The 22,528-nt window shown below is 39.5% G+C and overlaps 1 protein-coding gene across 1 annotated transcript in view; it reads left to right on the plus strand.

Moving 5' to 3' along the window:
• Positions 1-22,528, plus strand: part of ARHGEF28 (Rho guanine nucleotide exchange factor 28) — a 312,308-nt gene that overhangs the window by 211,080 nt on the left and 78,700 nt on the right. The window contains 6 exon segments of the mRNA XM_043591949.1: positions 3,915-4,195; positions 7,264-7,471; positions 10,198-10,309; positions 14,491-14,533; positions 19,353-19,476; positions 19,822-19,954. Coding sequence (XP_043447884.1) covers positions 3,915-4,195; positions 7,264-7,471; positions 10,198-10,309; positions 14,491-14,533; positions 19,353-19,476; positions 19,822-19,954 — 901 coding nt within the window.

Raw genomic sequence — 22,528 nt, forward strand, 5'->3', positions numbered from 1 at the left:
TCTTGCTCTCTTTCCAAACGCTGAGTAACTGGGAAATATATTCAGCCTTGGTTTGCAGCTCTCAAGATTTCAGCCTGACGGTGGCCCTGGTGATGCTACAGTAGAGCCTCCTCATATGAGCATTTAACTTAAGTTCTTCTTTCCATTCACAGCACGCATTAACCCATCATGAAGCACTATAGAGAGGGATCGTGAGACACTGTCAAATGAGAAGAGTGTGAGAGCTCTTGTCTTACAGCCAAAATAGGAAATGACAGTTGGAAGCTTATATATATATACATACACATATATATGTATATATGTGTGTATATATATATGTGTATGTATATATATATATTAAACATACATATGTATATATATATATACATATATATACATAATATATATATTAAACATTTATTTATTTTTGAGAGGCAGAGACAGTGTGAGCAGGGGAGGGGAAGAGAAAAAGAGGTTGACACAATCTGAAGCAGGCTCCAGACTCCCAGCTGTCAGCACAGAGTCCAACGTGAGGCTCAAACTGACGAACTGTGAGATCATGACCTGGGTTGAAGTCAGCTGCTTACCCAACTCAGCTACCCAGGCACCCCGGGAAACTATTATCTTCTTTACAGCTTTTCAGAGTAACAGTGTGTGTACAACCTGATTCGACAATAGTTGTATTCAAATCCAGCAAACAGTTATGAGCGAGAGCTTGACGCTAGCCCCATACAATGTTGCCATATAAATCACTTCTTTAATCCTTACAATGCACCTGTTAACATATGCTAAGGTTATATAGCTTCAATATTAAAAGAGAATGGTATCATACTCCTGGGAAGTTAGAACCCTTTAGAATGCCCCACCTATTCTCTGGCAGAGATTGGTGAGTTAGATCTCATAGAAGCATGTGGTTTGAATGATCCTTAGATTTTAATATTTATAAAAATTAATACATAGTTTTAGATCTGAAGATTACTCTGCACACTATGGACAATTTTAGGCATTTTCAAGGGTAATTTTGACAGCATATAATTTTTGCCTTATCCACAGACTTCAAAACCTAATGTCCAGAAAAGGTGCATCATATATATGCTTATTGAGCCCCTTTTTGTTGTTGTTAGTATGCATATTGCTTATAGATGTTTTCTGTGATACATACTTTTCTGTCTAGATCTCAGTTTCACCCCGAGTCAAGTATTTTGGGTTTTTTTCCTTTTGTGTTAAAATCATTGTTACATCAAATCATTGTTACCTCATAAATGGCAGAGATTGGGATGATACTCAGAATGACAGAGGAACCAATAAATGAGAATGGAAATTAGTTGTAAATAGCTGGTATAGTTTTTTTTTGGCATAAAGCAGCTGAGTGTCAACCCTAGTTACAGAAATCTAGGATGAAACAGAGTTTAGGACAAACAGGGAGTTCTGGGGACATTCTTTGAAGACACAGGGAAATTGGGTTCGGTGTGCTCTAGCGACATTCTGATTCTGATGGTTGTGGTATTTTCTCAGCATTTAAATGAAATACTACTTGAGTTCTTATCTTTTGGCTCTGAGCCTTAGTGAATACTGCAATATTTCCTTTTACTTCAAGTAGCTAAAACTGTACATGACTCAGTATGACGTGGGGGACACTTGTGTTCTCGCATTACATTAAGCATGCAAAACTTCCGAAACCAAAGATGAGGTTAGGATATAATTTTGTTTGGGGAGATCTTGAGATAAGTATTGCTTTAGTAATGTGAGGTGTGAATTTCAAGAGAACTCAAATAGCCTAATCGATAAACTGAAATGGGGCAGAGGATTGCTGGATTTGTGCAATGAAAACAGAACTAAAACTACAAGTATGAATACAAATCACAAAGTTCACTCTGTCAGTGGGGCATAGTTATATGGTTTCTTTCACTTTTCCTACATCGATTTGAATAGCAAGGATAATATAAGAAGTCCAAATTCTGCATATTTGAACTAATTGCTATCAGTATCTGAGAAGAATCCTGTTTAATTTCCTTCATCTGCCCCAGCCTGGCACAGAAATCTAACTAGATGGTGATGAGAATCTTATTTGTGATGCTTTTTCCAGTGAATTCTCAAAGTTATCAACCTATCTGATGAGGAGATATACATGGTAGAAACTATTTTGCAAATTACTCTGTCATATAAACTACTTTGTAAAAAAATCCATTTTATTTGGATATCATTTCAAACCATAATTTAGTACAACGAATACACATATACTCTTTATCAAAATTCCCCAAATGTTAATATTTTACCACATTTTAGTGTAAATATACTCCGAGCATGTGTTTGTAGATGTAAATGATGAAAATAAGTACATAAATATTAACCATTTAAGGCAAGTTGAAAATATGGTGCCCTTTTACCCCTCAGTCTTTCATAGTCTATTTCCTAAAAAACATGGTTATCCTCTTACCAAGCACCTATAGTTACTGAAATCAGGAAATCACCATTAACATAGCATTAACTGTCTACAGACCTCACTCACTTTTACAGATTGACTCAATAAATTCTTTGTAGCAAAAGAATATTCGGTTAAATGTCTCGCATTTAGTTGTCCTTTCTCTTTAAATCTCCTATAGTTTGCAACCTGTCCTTAGTCTTTGTCTTCCATGAAGTTGATAACTTTGAAGACTACAGACCAGGAATGTCCTTCCCTTTTGGTTTCTCTGATAATTCCTCACAACTGGGTTCAGGCTACGTGTGGTTGGCAGGAATATTAAAGAAAGGGTGTTGTGTTCTTCTCAGTGCATTGTATCAGGAGGCACACGACGCTAATTTATCCCATTACTGGTGTTGTTATCTTTGATTTGCCAAGTTTGTTTTCTGTAAAATTACTCTCTCCTTTTAAAATATTAAGCGTCTTGCAGGGAGAGACTTTGAGTCTGTACATCTCCTGTTACTTAACAGACTCTGAACTGCTGGTTTGAGCATTCCTTGATGATTGTTTTTGCTGTAGTGAATTATTATGATGATGAAGATTTAGGACTCCACCTTTCCTCCTTTTACTTCATTCCCCCTGTACTACCCTGTCACCAGTTTCACCCTCTTTCTTATTACTGTTTTGTCACCTGGAAGTAACTCCTTTGATTACTGCCACCTCAGATCACTGATGCTTTTAAGCCCCTTCCTTAGAACAAGGGCTTTGATCAACCAGGATTTTTTTTTTTTTTTCATATGTGTAGGTTGCCCTTTGTTTTTCCAGTGATGGTTTTAGGTCAGTCTTAGGCCCTCCACTATCTCCCTGTTTACTCTGCCATGCAGAATTTTCCAGACAGCTCTCATTTTCTGCACAGGCTTATGGCAGGAGTCTAGCAGGTTGTTTGCTGAAATTTGGCATTAGCGTTATTTTTTACTGATAATTTGAAGTTTGGGGCATTTTATGTCTTTTAGTTAAGTCCCTGCATCCTATGTAGTTTTCTTCTTATTTTAGTTTGTAATTTGTTTTGTTTTTTTGAGACTAGGATTTATGTGACCACCACTACCTTGGTTATCCAGATTCCAGGGACCTAAATCCTAAATTTTCTAAGGTTTAAGACGTTTTGGTGAAAATAAAATAGACACAGTATATAACCATTATGTCATTGCCTACTCTTTAATTTTTGCTCAAGTATTTAAAATACATCCCTTTTTTTGAGTCAATGGCTCATGAAATGTTAAAAGCATAGTCCATTTTGGGTTTTGTAGTAAAGAACAACTTTATAAAGCACTCAGGTGGTCTTCTTCCTTTTGTGAATTATGGGATAGCACCCAAGTGAATAAAAACACCATGAAAGAATTTCTCCTTACATAAAACGAGAACAAACAAAACAAGGTGAATAAGGTGGAAGGTTGTTAAATTGGGGAAACTTTATTCTCTGTTCCGCCAGTCTTTCCTACTTTTGCTCCGCAAATATTTTTCTTTCAACTACTAGGTTGGCGATTTGGATATTAACTACATTAACATAGAAGGTATCACTACAAACACCTGCCCTGAGTCGATGGGTTCTACTCTGGGACCTCAGAGCTGCAAGCATATCCTTGCTGCGGAAACCAGCCATGGAAAATACCCGCTAAGTGAGAAGAAGGAAGTGGCCTCAAGTACTGAAGCTCGGCAGTCCTTCGCATCACCATCTGGTTCATATGCTTCCGATTTTAATCTTTCTTTTGGTCTTCGTGGATTTGAAAAGGAACAAAGTCACCTAAAGAAAAGAAGGTAAGGGGAAAAAAAGGTAAGATACTATATTCTAAAGGAAAAGTGTAGAATATCAAAAAACTTTGTAGCTGAACTTGTGAAATTATATTTTATTAGATTTTATTGTCCCATCCACTTTGATCTCTACTTCAAACTATTACCCCCTTTTACATTCCTATATTCCTTGCCTTAAAAGTAAGACACTTATGAAAATGGACAAAAAATAATAGAGGAAAAGCACAATGAGATAGCATTCTACATTACTTGATAGGCAAAAATTTTTTAAGTGTAACAATACCACATTTTGTTGAAAATGTATACAGTGGAAATCCCAAATACCGTTGATAGGAGTGAAAATTGCATTATAACTTTGGAAAATAATTTGGCATTGTCTAGTAAAGACATTCTATCTCTTGTAGAAAATGTAGGAATGAGGAGAAAGGACTTGCGATCCCCCAGAAAGCCCCATTTTTGGCTCTTCTTTCAGTGGATGCCAGGTTAGGAGTGTGTAACAGGATTGATGATGAGCTCAAAGTGAAATGCACCTCACTCATTAAAAAGTCAATAACAAGCTGAGAGGCTGGCAACTTCTCATGAAGGAGAGATTTGAGGGCACACAATAAAAAGTGGGGTTAACACAGGGACCTGAATCCGAAATTTTCTAAGGTTTAAGACATTTTGGTGAAAATTAAATAGACCCAACATATAACCATTATGTTACTGAAACTTAACTGTTTTGAGAAGCTACAAGGGGAAAGTAAGCAATGCAACATTTATTTGAAAATGCCCAACAGCAACAACAAAAAAAAGATGAATGAAGTTTCATTCTAAAACTTGCCTTTTTTGTTTTACCACCATCCACAGTAAGAAATACTTTTCACACCATGACCCCGCGCCACAAACATACACAAAAACAGTAAAGAAATGTCCTGTGAAATAACATGTGGAATGTATTCTGTTATTTTCTATTATATACTATTTTAAAAGAAAATTTGGGTCACAACCTACAATACATTTCATATTTCACTAATGGGATTTTTAAAAATAGCATTATAAAACATTGACCGAGAGGTGATCCCGAAGAATATTGTTCATGAGGGGCGCCTGGGTAGCTCAGTCGGTTAAGGGTCTGACTTTTGCTCAGGTAATGATCTCGCGGTTCATGAGTTCGAGCCCCCATCGGGCTCTGTGCTGACAGCTCAGAGCCTGGAGCCTGCTTCAGATTCTGGGCCACCCTTTCTCTCTGCCCCTTCCCTATTCACGCTCTGTCTCTCTCTCACACAAAAATAAACAAACACTAAAAAATTTTTTATAAAAAAAAGAATATTGTTCATGATACCAAATAGCTTAACAGCTTAATGAAGAAAAATAGTAGCCCAATTGAAATTAGTAGAAAAAGGAATGTTTTAATGTATAGCATGCAAAATAAGATAATAATCACTGATAGTTGTAGCATATACTCACAGCAATGGAGAAATGTTGTATGTAACTGGAAAGGCTTATGTTAAATTACGATAGGATTGCAGGCAGCCAACCATTTGAACTTAATGTTTATTAATACAGAGATTGCAAGTTAAAAGCAAATAGAGGGGGACAAGACATCAGCACACCTTTAACCCCTTTATCCCCTAAGGTCTCTGTCTACTCTCTGACTACTATTGAATTAAGGAAACTACATAGCACCTTAATATATCTATAATTACATTGTAGTAACATTCAGAGCACAAGTATTTGCCAGAAAGTGTTTCTTCACACCAAGCCTTAGTTTTTTTTTTTTTTTTTTTTTTTTTTTTTTTTTTTTTTTTAATGAGAAATCACTTTATGGACTTCAACATTTGCACTGAATTACAGTGTGAAGTCCACCCCCGGTGTGTTCTGTGCTCAATGCCAAGGTGAAATCCCTCCATGGGTTCTGAAAGGAGAAAACCCCACTTTGGAACAGCTCACTGATGCCAGTTGTGGCTTTCATTTCTATGTAAGTGTCACAATTGATCACGTTGGTATTCAGTGGCCATTAAGTAGCCTATGGATTTTTAAGAAAAAGAACCAACATGACTAATTCAAAGTTTCATATTCTTCATGTTTCATAAGCGAGATGGTTTTATTGTGTTGTCATTAACATTTTAACTCCAGTACTGCAACAATGAAAGAAAAACACATTTGAAAATGCATTGAGCATTAACATGCCTATAGAAGCACTTGGCTTCAAAGTTTGAGTGGTTTAAAATGTAAATATTATGGAATGAGCCAGGAATATGGAAGGTCACATTCTTTCCTTTTAATTTTATGGTTATTAAAGTGAAAATAGGAAAGAAAAGCAGTAGGTTAGCAGAATTATTACCTGCTTCTGAGGGGGAATTCTCACCTAAAATCTCTAAAAATGATGATCTAACCTGACACATTTGGGACCCCACTTGATTCATGTTGACTCCTGTCTTTTTTATTTTTTCTTTGTCAAAGTTTTATTTTAATTCTAGTTAGTTAATATACAGTGCAATATTGTTTCAGGAGAACTGAGTGATTCACCACTTGCATTTAACAGCCAGTGCTCATCATGACAAGTGACCCTGTTAATGCCCATCACCCATCTAGCCCACCCCCATCCACCTCCCTCTTATTGTTAAGACTCTCTCATATTGACTCTTTTCTTGACAATAGTTCTGAGGCGTGAACTGCAGTCTGTCCCTGATTGTCCCCGAGCTTTCCAGCCCCATGCTGCCTATTCTCCACAGGCCTCCCAAAGAGCCCAGTGGTTTTGTTTCATCCACAGTTTTAGTATTTGAAGGATACGTAAGGCCGGTAATAATTAGATTTATGAAATAAGTAAGGCAGAACCAACTTACAGCAGGTTTTGTTAAAGTACTTGAAATGGCTTTTGTTAGGTAGCAATGTTCATTTGGGGAAACATAAAATTTTGTTTGAGAAGAAGAGATTTCGGGGGGAGAAAAAAAATCTAAGTTTTGTTAGAAACAAAATGAGTCTGCACTGCATCTTCAGCCAAGGAGAATTTGAATTGAGAGAAACAGAAACCAGTGACTGTGTCGGTCAGTCTGTAGGCTTATGTGATGTTTACTTACCTTGTGCTTTAGTTCCAGCCTCGATGCCCTGGATGCCGACAGTGAAGGGGAGGGGCATTCTGAACATTCACACGTTTGCTACACTCCAGTGTCTCAGAGTTCCTCAAGAACCGGGATCCCTAGTGGGGATGAATTGGACTCTTTTGAGACCACCCCTGAACCAGATTTTAGTATCTCCAGGACCGAGTCCCTTTCTTTATCAAGTAACCTGCAGTTGAAGGTATTCTTAAATGCTATTAATTTGGTTTGTTGTTAGCACGGAAGCCATGTTCTCTAAAGCAGTCCATCTCTATGTGAAGGACAGGTTATGTTTCATTTGCCTGTGTGAACAATTTTTTTTTTTTGTTTTTTGTTTCTTTTCGAAGACTCATGAGCTGTGTGATTGAGTCTGTCTTGTTAATCTCTCCCACTCCATTTCATCCGTATAGTGCTTCAAATGATTGATTTATATTAAATTAATTTACCATCAGTACATATAATCTTCCACATCCTTGGAAAACTTTACTGCCTCATACAATGATTTGTGCCACCGTTCCTTAAGCAAAGGGAGAAAAACTGGCAAGAAGAAGTGGATTTATGTGATCAGTCTGGTTTTGGCTCACATACAATTTTACTTGGCTCCGGTGTTGAGGTAAATATTACTAAGGCAAAGGTGGTATTTGTTGAGCCTTCCCGGCTGCACCAAGTAATGTGGGACACTGTAAACTCTGTCACTTTTCCTGTAGGAGAGGACTTTTCTCTCTCATAGACATTTTCACATTGGAGTTTTGTTGTGGTTGTTTGTTTCATTTTTTTTTTTTTTAATTTTTTTTTAACGTTTATTTATTTTTGAGACAGAGAGAGACAGAGCATGAACGGGGAAGGGTCAGAGAGAGGGAGACACAGAATCCGAAACAGGCTCCAGGCTCCGAGCTGTCAGCCTGGAGCCCGACGCGGGGCTCGAACTCATGGACTGCGAGATCGTGACCTGAGCCGAAGTCGGCTGCGCAACCGACTGAGCCACCCAGGCGCCCCTCGTTTTGGTTTTTAAAGAATGAACTCTTTTAACCTTGCAGACAAAGCCTTTTTGTGTTTCCACTTAAGTTTTCTTCCTTTTGGATTTCTTTTGTCTCTTTGTTTTCTTTTTCAGTTGAGTTTACTACTGTAAAATAATGTGCCCTGTGCCCAAACTTCTCTTCCTGTGAACATCTGATAGTTATGATAATGCTCTGTTTTTGTAGTGTGTGCTTTGCAGTATATGAAGCATGTGTTACATTTGTACAAAATACATCATTTTCTCTTAGTTAGGACATAAATATTACCTTTTAGTTTTTGAGTAAATGAGGTTCTGGAGATATTAGATGTCTTGTCCAGGTTGCCCACGCTTGGTGATAGATCCATCGTTCGGTCCAGGCCTTCTGACTACGGTTCCTGAACCCTTTCCCTCAGCTCTTAGGCCTGTAGAGCAGTCATAATCTTTTGGACCTGAATGTCATGTGATGTTTCTGGATGGTGAGAAATGGGTATGGTCGTTCATGTAGACACTTCTTCTGCACTTTGAATGGAATGATGAAAAACTTCTCATTACTTGGAAGGAAAAGTAATTCCGTCTCTCTTAATCAGTTCCAGGTTGTTCGCTTTTCAGGAAGACTCTGCCTTATAAGACGTATCTTGCCTTGCTTCTGTAATTACCCTATGTAACTTTTTGCCAAAGAGTTCTGGCTAATTTTCAAAGTTCCATTGTTAGGGGAAATAACTACTAGGTATGACTTACATGCAGAGGGTGGCATTTGGCTAGGGCTCTTTGTGGCCAGTCACCATTAGGGGTATAGGACAGCTCTGGCTGGCCTTTCTGATATCTAGAACCAGCGAGCCCTCCCTAATAAGAAATTCAGCAGCCAAGTCTCAAGGCCCTTTGAAACAGAGGCAGGCTTCTGTTTTCAACTTGCCTCCAGGCCCATTAACTAAACGAGTGAACTTAGGGAAACCATATGTTTTCATCTAGGGAGAATGGAAGCTCCCAGCGCTTTTGAAGGACAGTTGCTGATGGCTTAATTTTAGTAACAAATTTTGTATTACTTTCTTTTAACTCTAACTTTAAGTGATAGCTTAAAAATGGATAAGTGGGATCAATCCTAAGGATCCTAGGTCCCAATTGGGTGAGAGTTGGGTACCATAAATGGCTTTAATGGTATTCTATTGCATTTTGGTTTAACTTTTCTGGAACACATAAGGTAACCATGTTTTAATTATCTTGCCACCTTGCATTGTGACATATGTTGCAAATATAGAAATAGTGTGTAATTGGGAAGGACGTAACAAAAATAGTAGGTCACTTAAAAAATAAAATTAAAGATCTCTAAATCAGTGGTACTCAAATAGCATTTCAGGAAGTGCTAGATGGAAGGCCTGTTGAAAGATGGGCACAGACTAAAAGGATTTGTAAATTGACCTGATGCATTCTTCCTGAGAGGCTACAGCTAACATTATAAGTTTAAATAGCTGTTGGGAAATTAAAAAACTCATGTAAGTGGCTCTTTCTCTACCTTCTAATAATTATGAAATAAAAAGCTATAAGTTAATATGGAATTTTGCTTAGATACTACAGTACAAAATAACAAAAAACCTGACAACTCGGTTGAAAAAAAAGTGACCCACTGTTGAATATGCAGGGAAAAAAATCATTTGACTTGATTTTTCACTTTTAACCAACCTGATTAGAATGTCATATTTGTATTTAAAGCGTATATGGGCAGGGAGACGCTCGAGTTTACTAAAGCATTCAAAAGACAGTACAATTTTAAAAGTTGTGATAGGCAAACAAGAACAAATGATGAGATCACATCAGAAATATTCACACTGAGTCTTTTCACAGAGACGCTGACTTACTAACATTTGTGGTGAACACATACTCTCAAGTCCTGTGTAGAATTTTTTTTTTTTAAACTTTGTTATGATCTCTTCTAGGAATCGTTACTTTCTGGAGTCCGCTCACGTTCTTATTCCTGCTCATCGCCCAAAATTTCTTTAGGAAAAACTCGGTTGGTGCGTGATTTTACGTTGTGCGGTTCTAGTGAAGGTAAGCATTATTTACCCTTTGGCTTTGAGAGCATTCTCTTCCAGAGCAGGTTTTCAGTCAGGAGAGGTATATAAAATATATAAAAGCACGCAGGAATTTTCAATTCCATTTTCATAATTGATTTTTCAAAGCTTAGCACAATCCTTTTCTCACTGTGTTTTAGTCCAGTTACAGATTTGATGATGAAATTAAAAAATATGCACAGACCACTCTGTGGCTCTGTTCTTTGAATGAAATGTTTTCCTCCAGGATGGTAGTGTAAGCTAGAGTTTATTCTAGGTTCATTATTATAAGAGCTTCAGAGGATTTGAAGCAAATTATAAAAAATTACTTCGCCTTAGTTTATTTATTTATTAAAAAAAATTTTTTTTTAACATTTATTTATTTTTGAGACAGAGAGAGACAGAGCATGAACAGGGGAGGGGCAGAGAGAGAGAGGGAGACACAGAATCTGAAACAGGCTCCAGGCTCTGAGCTGTCAGCACAGAGCCCGACGCGGGGCTTGAACTCACGGACCGCGAGATCATGACCTGGGCCGAAGTCAGACGCTTAACTGACCGAGCCACCCAGGCGCCCCATACTTCGCCTTAGTTTAAATTGCTGAAATAATTTACTTAAAGGCAAGGTTTGGCAAGATAGATTTTTTTCCCCCTTCTTTTTATTTAGCAGGGGACTTGAGACCGTTGAAATAAAAGAAAATAGTTGGAACCTGAGTAAAGGTATCTCAACACTCTTTGTGGCGGTGTAAACAGTCAGAAATAAAACTTCTAGAAAAGGGTGCAATAAAACCCTTCAGAAAAGGGTGCAAATCATAAGCATACAGTTTGACAAATTTTTAAAACTGAATTCAAATTACATATATAATGATGATGGGCAATTCAGAGCTGTGCTTGTAGCCCCTTGCAGCCACCACCCCCTTTTTCTACTGTATTTTGAAACAAAGGTATTTCTGTACATAATATATTATGTAGTAATTATATATTTTTTTAAAATTTTTTTTTTTTAACGTTTATTTATTTTTGAAACAGAGAGCATGAACGGGGGAGGGGCCGAGAGAGGGAGACACAGAATCGGAAACAGGCTCCAGGCTCTGAGCCATCAGTCAGAGCCTGATGCGGGGCTCGAACTCACGGACCGCGAGATTGTGACCTGGCTGAAGTCGGACGCTTAACCGACTGAGCCACCCAGGCGCCCCTGTAGTAATTATATTTAAAGGCATATCTGGAAGTATGTCGATGTAATACCGAGCCTTAAAATAAAATGTTTGTCATTGCATTAATGCTTTTTTGTCTACCATCCTTAAGAGTCTTAAAATATTCAGAAAGCGAGAGGTGCCTGAGTATTCTTAGTTTCCCATTGTAGAATATTTATAAGTTTCCTTCTCTTGATTTTTACTTTTAAAATTTTTTTTTAATGTTTATTCATTTTTGAGAGAGAGAGAGCACGAGTGTGAGTGGAGGAGGGGCAGAGAGGGAAACACTAAATCCGAAGCAGGCTCCAGGCTCTGAGCTGTCAGCACAGAGCCCAATGCGGAGCTCGAACCCACAGACCAAAGATCATGACCTGAGCCGAAGTCAGACGCTTAACTGACTGAGCCACCCAGGTGCCCCGTTTTTACCTATTCTTTATTACGTTGTTGTTGTTGGTATTTGCATGTCACGTAAAATAGTCTTAAACACATGATCTTTGTGGTTGGAACTGCCATCCTAAAACAATGACTTCTATATGGGAGATGTTCCATAATTATTTGTTGAATGAATATCCTGAGCAAGATACACAGAGCACAAAACAACTGCTAGGTATTTTTGTTTTTGTTTTTCCTCATTCTCTCTGGGAATCTTTACTGGAAGAGGAGAAAGCAAGACTGATGATAAATGTCAGTTTGAATTTATGGAATGAGAAGATGGAGAAAAGGTTTAAGAAAGGAAAAAGATGGATTGAATTTGCCCTGGGTGTGTGTGCGTGTGCATGTGCGTGTACACACGCATGCACACGCACATACACACATCATGAGTCTTTCTGAGATCTCCAGTTCTGCTTAACCTTAGTTTTGGTTGGGATTCCTTTTAATGGCAGCCTGACATCTTTTCACTGCTTGTCCTAGATGGCAAAGTAACTTCACACTGTAACTATTTAGACAATGCTTCTAAATCTTTGCACTATGCAAAATGGCAGTCTTGACATTATATATGTGGTATGACTGGTTTTTAAAGTCACTTCAGAAGTTGGAAGTTGTTGACCAGATGACCGAGAGGAATTTGATCGTTTATAAGGGAAAAGAGCCCTGATTTATGAATTCATTAATGAATATGGAAGGGTATCTTTGCCTTACATACAATCCTTAAATCTTGGCAGTTGAGTTGGAAGGAATAAAAAACTGACCTGAATTTTTTTGACTTTTCTGTTAATAAAATCTTACTTTAGACAGTATATTTAAAAATAGGGCCCTTTCAGTGAAGTTTGGTCTCCAGAAGGTAAGAATCACAAATAGGCAATGTAGATTGAAGGTAAACAGCACATACAACGATTCCAATGGGTAAACCATAGGATATGAGGAATAAATGAACTCTGAAGGACGAAGGAATAGTTTTAACTTTGTGTGTGAATGTGATCAAAGCATAAGAGTGAAAGCTTAACTAGTTCAAAGATGGAATGTTTCATTGTTTAGTTTGCTTAGATTAATCAGAGGTAAATCGACATTTACATTACCTTAAGGTCTCTCTTGGTGAGTTGGAATAGCGCCAAAACCTTTTTCTATTTGAACAGAATCCAAGTCCTCTTTCCCCCCAGTGGGAAGCCCCTTTATATTAGCTACATTGCAGATATACAAAGATCGGATTCAGCCCTTTTCATTCCTATTTGCGATGTTTTCTCATCCTTGTCATACCTAAGAGGTTACTTACTATTGTTTCTCATGATTTTTGTTTTTTTTTTTTGGCCAACGGTATGATGGGGTGGCAACATTATTTAATGCTTGTATACACAAAATCCTGTCCTATAATTCCCTTTGGTACATTGTGTGTTTAGATAGGAATATTGTCAGTAATTAAAACCTCACCAGGAAGGACACAAGTGTTCTAGTTTTAAGAATTTGAGGAGTGAAGTGAATGTACTTGTGAAAATCATTGTGTGCTGTTATTTGTCCAGTCGCCTGAGTCTGGTTCCATTAGTTTCCTAATTATTTTGGACATGTGGCTAAATCTCTTGGTACCTTAGCATGTTTACAAGAAGCATAACGATTTCTTTCTCATGACTTGATTTGAGGAATACTTAGTAGTAGTGGTAAAATCCTTCAAATTCTTCAAAGCAGATTTTTTGTTACCTGCAAGATAGCATTAGATTTAACATTGATACTTACACATTTCAGGGATATGCGTTGATTAGTTTTGTGCCTTATTTATCTGGCCCATTTCCCTTTGCAAACTGGTTTTGCTTTTTCGCTCTTGTGGATTGTAGAGGTAAAGATTTGTCCTTGCTCTGTAAGTGATGTGTTCCGCAGGGGCCACCCCCTCCTTCAGTCTCCGTCACTGTCGAAGTCAGTGTCTGTGTTCCATCCTTGTAATGGGTACTCCAGTTCCGGAAAGAAGATGGTGCTTACCTGCTCGCATGAGCCTACTCCTTCTGTCTCCCATCTCCCCTGCCCCCAGGTCCAGCGGGGAAAGTGATTCTCCCTTTGCTACCACAGAGCACATCTCTGAACTGGTTGCTGCTAGGATTTTATGAAGACGTTGCAGCTCTGTTAAAACGAACTCTCCCTTATGCTGATCTTTGAGACTTTTCTTTTGAGCTTCACTCAAGAGACAGCTAAGATGTGTACTGATTCTGTATGTTGGGGGAATTAGTGTTACAAATAAGTGATGAAGCTCTCATGAGAAATATCCAAAGAGACGAATAATTACTGCAGGGCTGACACTGTTTGCTGCTGCTTGCTGATGCTAACTTAGTTCATAAAGTCATTAAATGCTGCCCTGTGTTGGCCTCCTCCCTGTCCTCTCCAAACTAGGGGCAGTGAGGATATCCAGAGCAATGCCGTACTTAGGTAAAATAACTTGTTTTCTCATTATTTTCTAACTGACAGTGTGAATAATGATGCAATATGGTGGAGTGTGTGCATTTCAGACTAACGCATGACTACTGGTTTGTCTGCCTCAGTTTTCATTTTATTGTTCTGTGTCTTGTAGAGCAAAGAGCTTACAGCTTACCGGAGCCACCAAGAGACAAAAGGTATTTTAACTGTTCCAAATTTCCTGAGGGCCTCCTTGCCATCTTTGGAAATGTTTGCGTATGACTTTTGAGATCCCTTCGATAGTTTGTGAGAGTTTCTGTGTAATAAGCCTACGTGAATCCTTTGCCCCCTCTGAAATCTGTGTTGGTACAGGTTGGCCAGCGTGTTCCTTCGAGTGCCCAGATAATGCGGGCCTCAGCCCTGGGGACAGAGTGTTCTTTCTTCGGTTATTTCTAAGGACAAACACCTCCAATGTACTGGACCAAGAGGCGCAGCAGTGTGAGGGTGACCTGCCTCAGAGGGGCATTAGGTTCTTCCTAGGTCTGTCTGCCCTGACGAGCAGACTTGCTGCGGGAGCAGGCCCCTGGTTGGTCACATGTACAAAGTGCATAACCACCTCTGCTGTATGTCTTTATGGCTATTGCCGAGAGAGGTTGGTTCTCTCTGGAACAGGAAGAACAAGTGATACAGAAAGTCCTATAAGCGTTAACAGTTTTCCGATGGATGGGCAGATCTGAAAGCTGCAAACCTAAGCTTCCCTTTTCCCGAAGCTGCTGCTTTTGGTGGAGTCAGGCTTGGGAAGCTGACCAGCGGGCAGGCGGGATTGTCGAGTTCTGCTGGTCCTTCAGTAACTGCTCATAAGTCACACGGGGAAACAGCCCTGGGGTTATGTGCAACACCAGTGCCAGAAATGACATAAACGTTTGGCTGGAAGAAACAAGGTGAAAAAAGAGGAAGGTGGCTTTAACTTGAGTGACAATAATGCTAAAACTGGAACCTTTTAATATATACATCGAGATGGACTGTTTTATTTTAATTTTTTTTAAATGTTTATTTGGAGAGAGACAGAGACAGACAGTCTTCCTCCTGTCATCTATTTAACAATTGGAGAAGTAATAGACTGATGGTAAAGATTTTTTTTTTAATTCAAAAATACTGCTTCTCCACTAGGAGAGGGGTGTAAGACTGAAAAAGCCAATGTCTTAATTGGTTAAATATTAGTCTGTAAAATACTTGAACTTGGATGGGATGTGTGGAGAGGGTCCCTTTCTCATTTCTCATTTTGTCACTCCTGTGATTTTCTTCTTCAGTGTGTGTCTGCATCCTGAAGCGTCTTTCTCAATCTATCCCCTGATGTATCCAGTAGAGTTGATATTGATCTCAGTCTGTGCCCAACACCTTTTGGATGCTGATGCTTTGCTTTGGTCATGTTGTACTTATTGGAGCGGATTGCCTCCTTTGGAGTTCTCTTATTTATGTTAATCACTTAGTTTATGGAAGAGAATGCAGCCGGCTGAAAGGGGGCTCACTCCAGAATGTGTAGGTTCTTTTCTGCAGGAGCAGACACTTTGTATGTTCCAAATTTTTTTTTTATGCACAAAATATAGTAGTATTTAAATCTTCCAAAACGTTAGTGTATACAGTAGCTGACAAATACAGGTTAATACTCTGAATATGAGTATATAATTCATTTTTTAAGTTTTTATTTAAATTCCAGTTAGTAAACATGCAGTGTGATATTAAATTCAGGCTGTACCAACTTGTTAATGATTATATGTCATGACAGTTATTTTATTGACACCATCTGTCTTAAGTGTGTTACACTTATTACTTTATGTATTAAAAAAATCTGAGCATCTGAATGTCCACAAAGAAGTCTCACTGTGTCAATTTTCAGTTGGATATTGGGAATTCCTTTTAACACTTAGGATGTTTAGTTCTTTGAAAAATAGATATTATAGGTTTAAAGATTAAAGTACTGAAGATCCATATTCTTGAGATACTTAAAATTATCTTTATTGAAAAGGTAATGCCATGAGAACCTCTGAAGAATGGGGTTTGTAAAACTTGATTGTGGATGATTCTATTGATCATCAAATCAACAATAGAGGTTGGGCATCTTGTTCTGGGATTTGAAGAGTTTAATTTTTTTTTTCCAGAGTCTTAGAAATTGAAAAGCTATTTAAATTATGTTATGAAAGCAGTTGGGGACTTTTCCCTTCTCTGTTCTTTCCTAACGTAACTAATTGTTACATAGGTGAATACCACATAGTTCGAGTTGACACACGGAATCTGCCAGAACTTCCACATTTGCCCAGAGGTTATGCTATGTGATTCATTTTCATAATGTGACAGTGGAATGTGTCCGTGATATTCACATTTCTACCATGTTTGTTTGTTTTAGTTATTTATTTGGAGAGAACGTGAGCAGGGGAGGAGCAGAGAGCGAGGGAGACAGAATTCCAAGCAGACACTGTGCTGTCAGCACAGAGCCTGACATGGGGCTCGATCTCAACGACCGTGAGATCATGACTTGAGCTGAAATCAAGAGTCAGACACTTAACGAACTCAGCCCTCCAGGCGACCATGTTTCTTAGTTTTTTAATACTGAGTGTTACAGGTGTTTTTTGTTGGTTTGTTTACTTGGTCATGTCTCAGGTCTTCTCAGTTTTTGAATTTAAAGAGTAAGGGGTATGACTTCATGTTCATTTTGTAGTTTTGTAGAGGATATGTGGAAATTGTGGTGCATTTAAAGGTTTTAATTTTTTTTTTTTAGTGTTTATATTTAAGAGGGAGAAAAAGAGCACACATGAGGAGGGGAGGAAGGTGCAGAGTGAGAGGGAGACAGAGGATCCAGTGCAGGGCTCAAACTCACAAACCATGAATGAGATCATGACCTGAGCCCAGGTTAGATGCATAATGATTGAGCTACCCAAGTGCCCTGCATTTAAAAGTTTTAAATCAAAACAGAAGCACTGCTTTTGATAGGTTCTTCTGTAGCACGGAGAATTGGGAATAGAGTTGGATAAACAGAATGTTCTTTTATTTGAGAGAGTTGATTTCTGTTTCTGCTGTGAGGTAGGTAGAAGGGAGGCCTTGAGAACCCCACAATCCACATTGACCTTACCATTCTTTAATTCTGAGACTGAGGTCTCCTCACCAGATGATTCTTATCTTAGACATTGGATGGCACTTGGTGGGGTCACAAGAGGTGTTCCAGAGATAATTCTTTCTAAGGTCTCAAACGCGTTTTTCCCCTGAATTCCAAAAGTGAGTCTGTCATGAGTGTTGCAAATGAGGATGCTTAAGAAACGAGAGATACAGAAATTTATAAATCACTTAACTGGTCAGTTACCTGAGAAGGTAGTTGTGGAAATAGAAAGGAAATAAGGTCCAAGCTGCTTCTGTCACTCTGCATAGTCCTAGGGTATCGTCACTTCCATCCTGCCTCTTTGCTTTCTAGCTTTTTCAACGGTTTTCTCGAAGTATCAAACCCAGTTGCACTTATTGTACAGAATTTAAATAGCACGACATACTCTGTCCTGCTTGTGCCTTTAGATCTGTAGGACCAAGAGGCACTTGGGAAGCCCTGTATCATCTTTTCTAAATGTGTTCATAGGTTTGAACTCTTGATTACCTAACGTAAATAACTGTATTAATAATGATGTGTATCTAATATAAATAAATAACAAAGTTTCATTTAATATGTGTCAGGTAAGTACATCATATATTTAAGTGTGAGAAGGGGCCTTAGAAATAATTAGAAGTCTAAGCCTAGCATTAATCAGATGAAAAACTAAAGTCCTAGGACTTGTCATTGTATTCATTGTCATGAAATGCGATCATATATTTTGGTACATATCAGTAACATGATAGCTTTTTTTTTTTTTTTCAATGTTTATTTATTTTTGGGACAGAGAGAGACAGACCATGAACGGGGGAGGGGCAGAGAGAGAGGGAGACACAGAATCAGAAACAGGCTCCAGGCTCTGAGCCATCAGCCCAGAGCCCGACGCGGGGCTCGAACTCGCGGACCGCGAGATCGTGACCTGGCTGAAGTCAGACGCTTAACCGACTGCGCCACCCAGGCGCCCCAACATGATAGCTTTTGAAAAGTGTTTCCCAGAGATGAATGTGTTACCCACTAATGTGGATGAATGAGAAGTTTGGGAGATGGGAGAGACTTGGGTTACAGAATGTTCTACAGAGGTGTTACCTGGTTTTACATAATACTTGGTTGATCTTTAATATAGTCATTCTCTTCCTCCCACCCCCTTTATAATAATATTAGAAGTGTAAGACTATCAGAGAAAGTTTCAGGGGAAATAGAACTTCTCATAGCTGGGACTTTTTTTTTTTCTCTAAAGAATGATTATATGGATTAGGGGAAAATAAATGATGATCAGTGTGTTCACAGATAGCATACTGTTATCTTCAGATTGCCTTGTATTGTGGGGAATTATCCACAGCCTTCTTTCTGTTACAACCCAGGGAGTCTCAGATTGCAAATAGCTCGTTGAGTGGGAGAGACTGAACCAAGAGGCAGGCAGTCTGTTTCTCAAACTCTGTGATCAAAGGAAATGTGTATTTGCTGACTGTTATCTCTATGTTCTAAAAATAAATAAAATCCAGTTTCATATTGCTGGTTATTTGGTTTTTCTGTGCCCTCGGAGATTGCTGTTTGCATAGTAAATAAGGAGATGAGGGTTTGCAGAGTGAAGGTGTAAGTCTAAGGTTTCCTTTATTTCTCTAGTATTTTATTAAGAAAAAAAAGAAATATACAGAAAAGTTAAAAGAATTATCTGCTGAATACCCATTTCTACTACTTAGATTCTGTAATTGATATCATGGTGAGATAGTTGCTTTATCACACATCCATTATCCATCTATAAAATATATTTTTAATAGAGTCTATCTTTATCTTTACAATAACCATTAAAACCTGAAAAACGTGTATACACACGTGTGTACATAAATGCTATTTTTTACTCCCTCTTTAAGTTCTGATAAGCCACGGTAACAGATTCTTTTTTGTAGAATTCAGCAAGAAGAATGGGATAAATATATTATACCTGCCAAGTCAGAGTCTGAAAAATACAAAGTGAGCCGAACTTTCAGCTTTCTCATGAATAGGATGACAAGCCCTCGGAATAAATCCAAGGTAACTCAAGTTCTGTGCCTTTTGTGTTTAAAGGGTCGCTGGTTCCACTTTTCAGCAATTAGTATAGTTTCCACTGGCCCTTGAAGATCCCTTATCTTAGCCTTTGTGTACACATATTCAAAGACCTCTACATTTTTTTCTGAAATATTGTCCAAGTCACTAGAAGTGCAAGACAAATGCAGCCTGTGCACATTTCCATTGTGGCGTCACGGCACTCCTCCACGAACGGCCTTTATGTTCAGACAGAAAGTGTAGAGACTGTGTATGGCTTCTGTGACTACATGGGCTCTCAGCATTTCTCTTTTCTCATTTCTCCCCACTTGGCTGTTGGTGCTGTATCTGAAGACAAAAAGCAAGGACGCCAAAGACAAAGAGAAACTGAGCCGACATCAGTTTGTCCCTGGAACATTCTCTGGGGTTCTCCAGTGTTTGGTGTGTGATAAAACGCTCCTGGGGAAGGAGTCATTCCAGTGTTCCAGTAAGTTCTCCGACCCAGTGCGTGCCATCTTTGTACTTCGCCTCCCCAGACGGTAAACTCCCCGAGAACAGGGCCATTGTTAAGCATGTTGACATAATCCTTCATAGTAGCACCGCACATGTGGTTTAATGACTTACCCAAGCAGTGAGCCATGATGGTTGGAGTCAGTGCTTGTTGTCCACAAGTGATAGCCTCCCAGAACCCCAGACCCGTGTATCTCACTGATTGCTTGACGTCTCTCTGTGGGTGTCTACATAGGTTCTCAAATGTCGCATGTCCAAAATGGAGCTCTGCTCTGTTCCTTGGCCCGTCTGCAGGCTGCCCCTCTCAGTTAATGGCAGCTCTACCATGGCAGCCAGATGCTCATGCCAAACATCTTGAGGTCTCCCTTGATGCCTCTTCATCTCTCATATTCCACATCCAGTCCTTCAGCAATCCTCTGGGGCGATCTTCACAATATGGATGAAAGCCAGCCGCCTTTCATCCTGCTGCCGGTATCACCCTCGTCTAAAGCTACCATTTCAGTCACTTTCTAATTGGTTTCTCGGCATTTCTACCACAAATGGTGCAGTTCGGAAAACATCTGTTCTCAAAACATGAGCCGTAGTGAGCGTGTGAAGGCACATATCCTTATGTTCCAGATCCTCCAGTGGCTTCCTACCATCCCCCAAGGAAGGCCAAAGCCCTGAAAATTGGTGCAAGGCCCCAGGGTCTCCCCTGACATCCTCTCCCCCTTCCTCCCTCTGTTCCGGCCACTCTGGCATCTTTGCTCTTCTCTCAGCCTGCCAGGCATGCTGCTCCCAGAGGGCCTTTCCTGGCTCTTCCTTCTGCCTGCAGTGCTCCTCCCTCAGATCAGCTCCAGGGATTGCCCCTTCACCTCCTTCGGGTGTGCTCGGATAACACCTCTTCAGGCCTTTCTTGACCACCTTAGGTTTGGCTCATACTGGTTACTCAGAGCAACCCTGTCTACGGGCGTCATTGCCTTGAGAGTCCCTTGTCTCCCAGACCAACAAGACAAAAACCATCTTCAAAATCCACATGCAAGAAGGCTGTCCTTCGTTCTGGGTTGATGGTGCAAGCTGACACCTTGGACCCATTGATTCCTCTTTGCTGTTGTCCCCCAACTCGATACCATTCAGTCCCTCACTTCCTTTACTCTGAATACTTTTACCAGCTTCCTCTTGGTCAAACACCACTTTCTTCTTGCCCATCTGTGCTTAAGGACGTCTCTCTCTTTTTGTTCACTGGATTAGCCCACACTTTCCAGACAGATGTGTTTGGTTGCCTGGGTGCTGAATAGTCCTATAGGTGGTTCCTTCCTCAGCCTCAGTTTATAGCCAGCGGCCTCACCTGGCCCGTGTCCTCTTGCCTCTTTCCCTTGCTTATGATGATCTTCCTCTTCTTAGTTTCCCCAGCTCCTCTGTATCTGTCTTGATTTCTTGCCCCATCTTGGGAGGTGTTCCCTGACCAGCATGTCTGAAAATTTTACACACCACATGTATGAGGTATTTACCTCTTCCGTTTAATGTAATGTACACCCTCCTGTTTTTAACTACTAAAATAGACTTCAAGGACTCTAATCACACAGTGGTTCTTCTGTATTCCCTGCAGCAGCTGTCACAAAGCCCAGCCTTTGGGTACTCATGTGTAGTTAATGCTTATGGCGGGGGGCGGGCTCCCTGAAAGGTAAACTTCTGTAGCACAGGACATGTTGGTTCACAAGGAGTTGGTCAAGTGGATGGCCATGAGACTTTGTGTGGAAGATGGAAATGGCTGAAAATATAGAGGATATAGTTAGCTTTTAAAATAGTCATTTTTTAAAAAAAATGCACTAGGACTCATAAAGGATACAAGGTTTAAGGAGAAATTAAAAAAAATTTTTTTTCAACGTTTATTTATTTTTGGGACAGAGACAGAGCATGAACGGGGGAGGGGCAGAGAGAGAGGGAGACACAGAATCGGAAACAGCCTCCAGGCTCTGAGCCATCAGCCCAGAGCCCGACGCGGGGCTCGAACTCCCGGACCGCGAGATCGTGACCTGGCTGAAGTCGGACGCTTAACCGACTGCGCCACCCAGGCGCCCCTAGGAGAAATTTAAAACTATCCAAAATCTTAACAACTAGAAAAGATGGCTATTCATATTTTAATGGAGTCCTTTCTTTTTTTTTTTTTTTAATTTTTTTTTCAACGTTTTTATTTATTTTTGGGACAGAGAGAGACAGACCATGAACGGGGGAGGGGCAGAGAGAGAGGGAGACACAGAATCGGAAACAGGCTCCAGGCTCTGAGCCATCAGCCCAGAGCCCGACGCGGGGCTCGAACTCACGGACCATGAGATCGTGACCTGGCTGAAGTCAGATGCTTAACCGACTGCACCACCCAGGCGCCCCAATGGAGTCCTTTCTAATAATAAAAAAGTTAGCTGTTAATGCTGGTGTTTTTGTATGAAATGTGTTTGATTACTCTTAACTTACTATACATTTAACTTTTTCCCCAATTTTTTTTTTTACAACAAATAATGTTGTAGGTGGCATTCTTTTGCATATGACACTGTCCACATCTTTGATTATTTTC

The sequence above is a fragment of the Prionailurus bengalensis genome, chromosome A1, assembly GCF_016509475.1.
Source record: "Prionailurus bengalensis isolate Pbe53 chromosome A1, Fcat_Pben_1.1_paternal_pri, whole genome shotgun sequence".
Taxonomy (NCBI): Eukaryota; Metazoa; Chordata; class Mammalia; order Carnivora; family Felidae; genus Prionailurus; species Prionailurus bengalensis.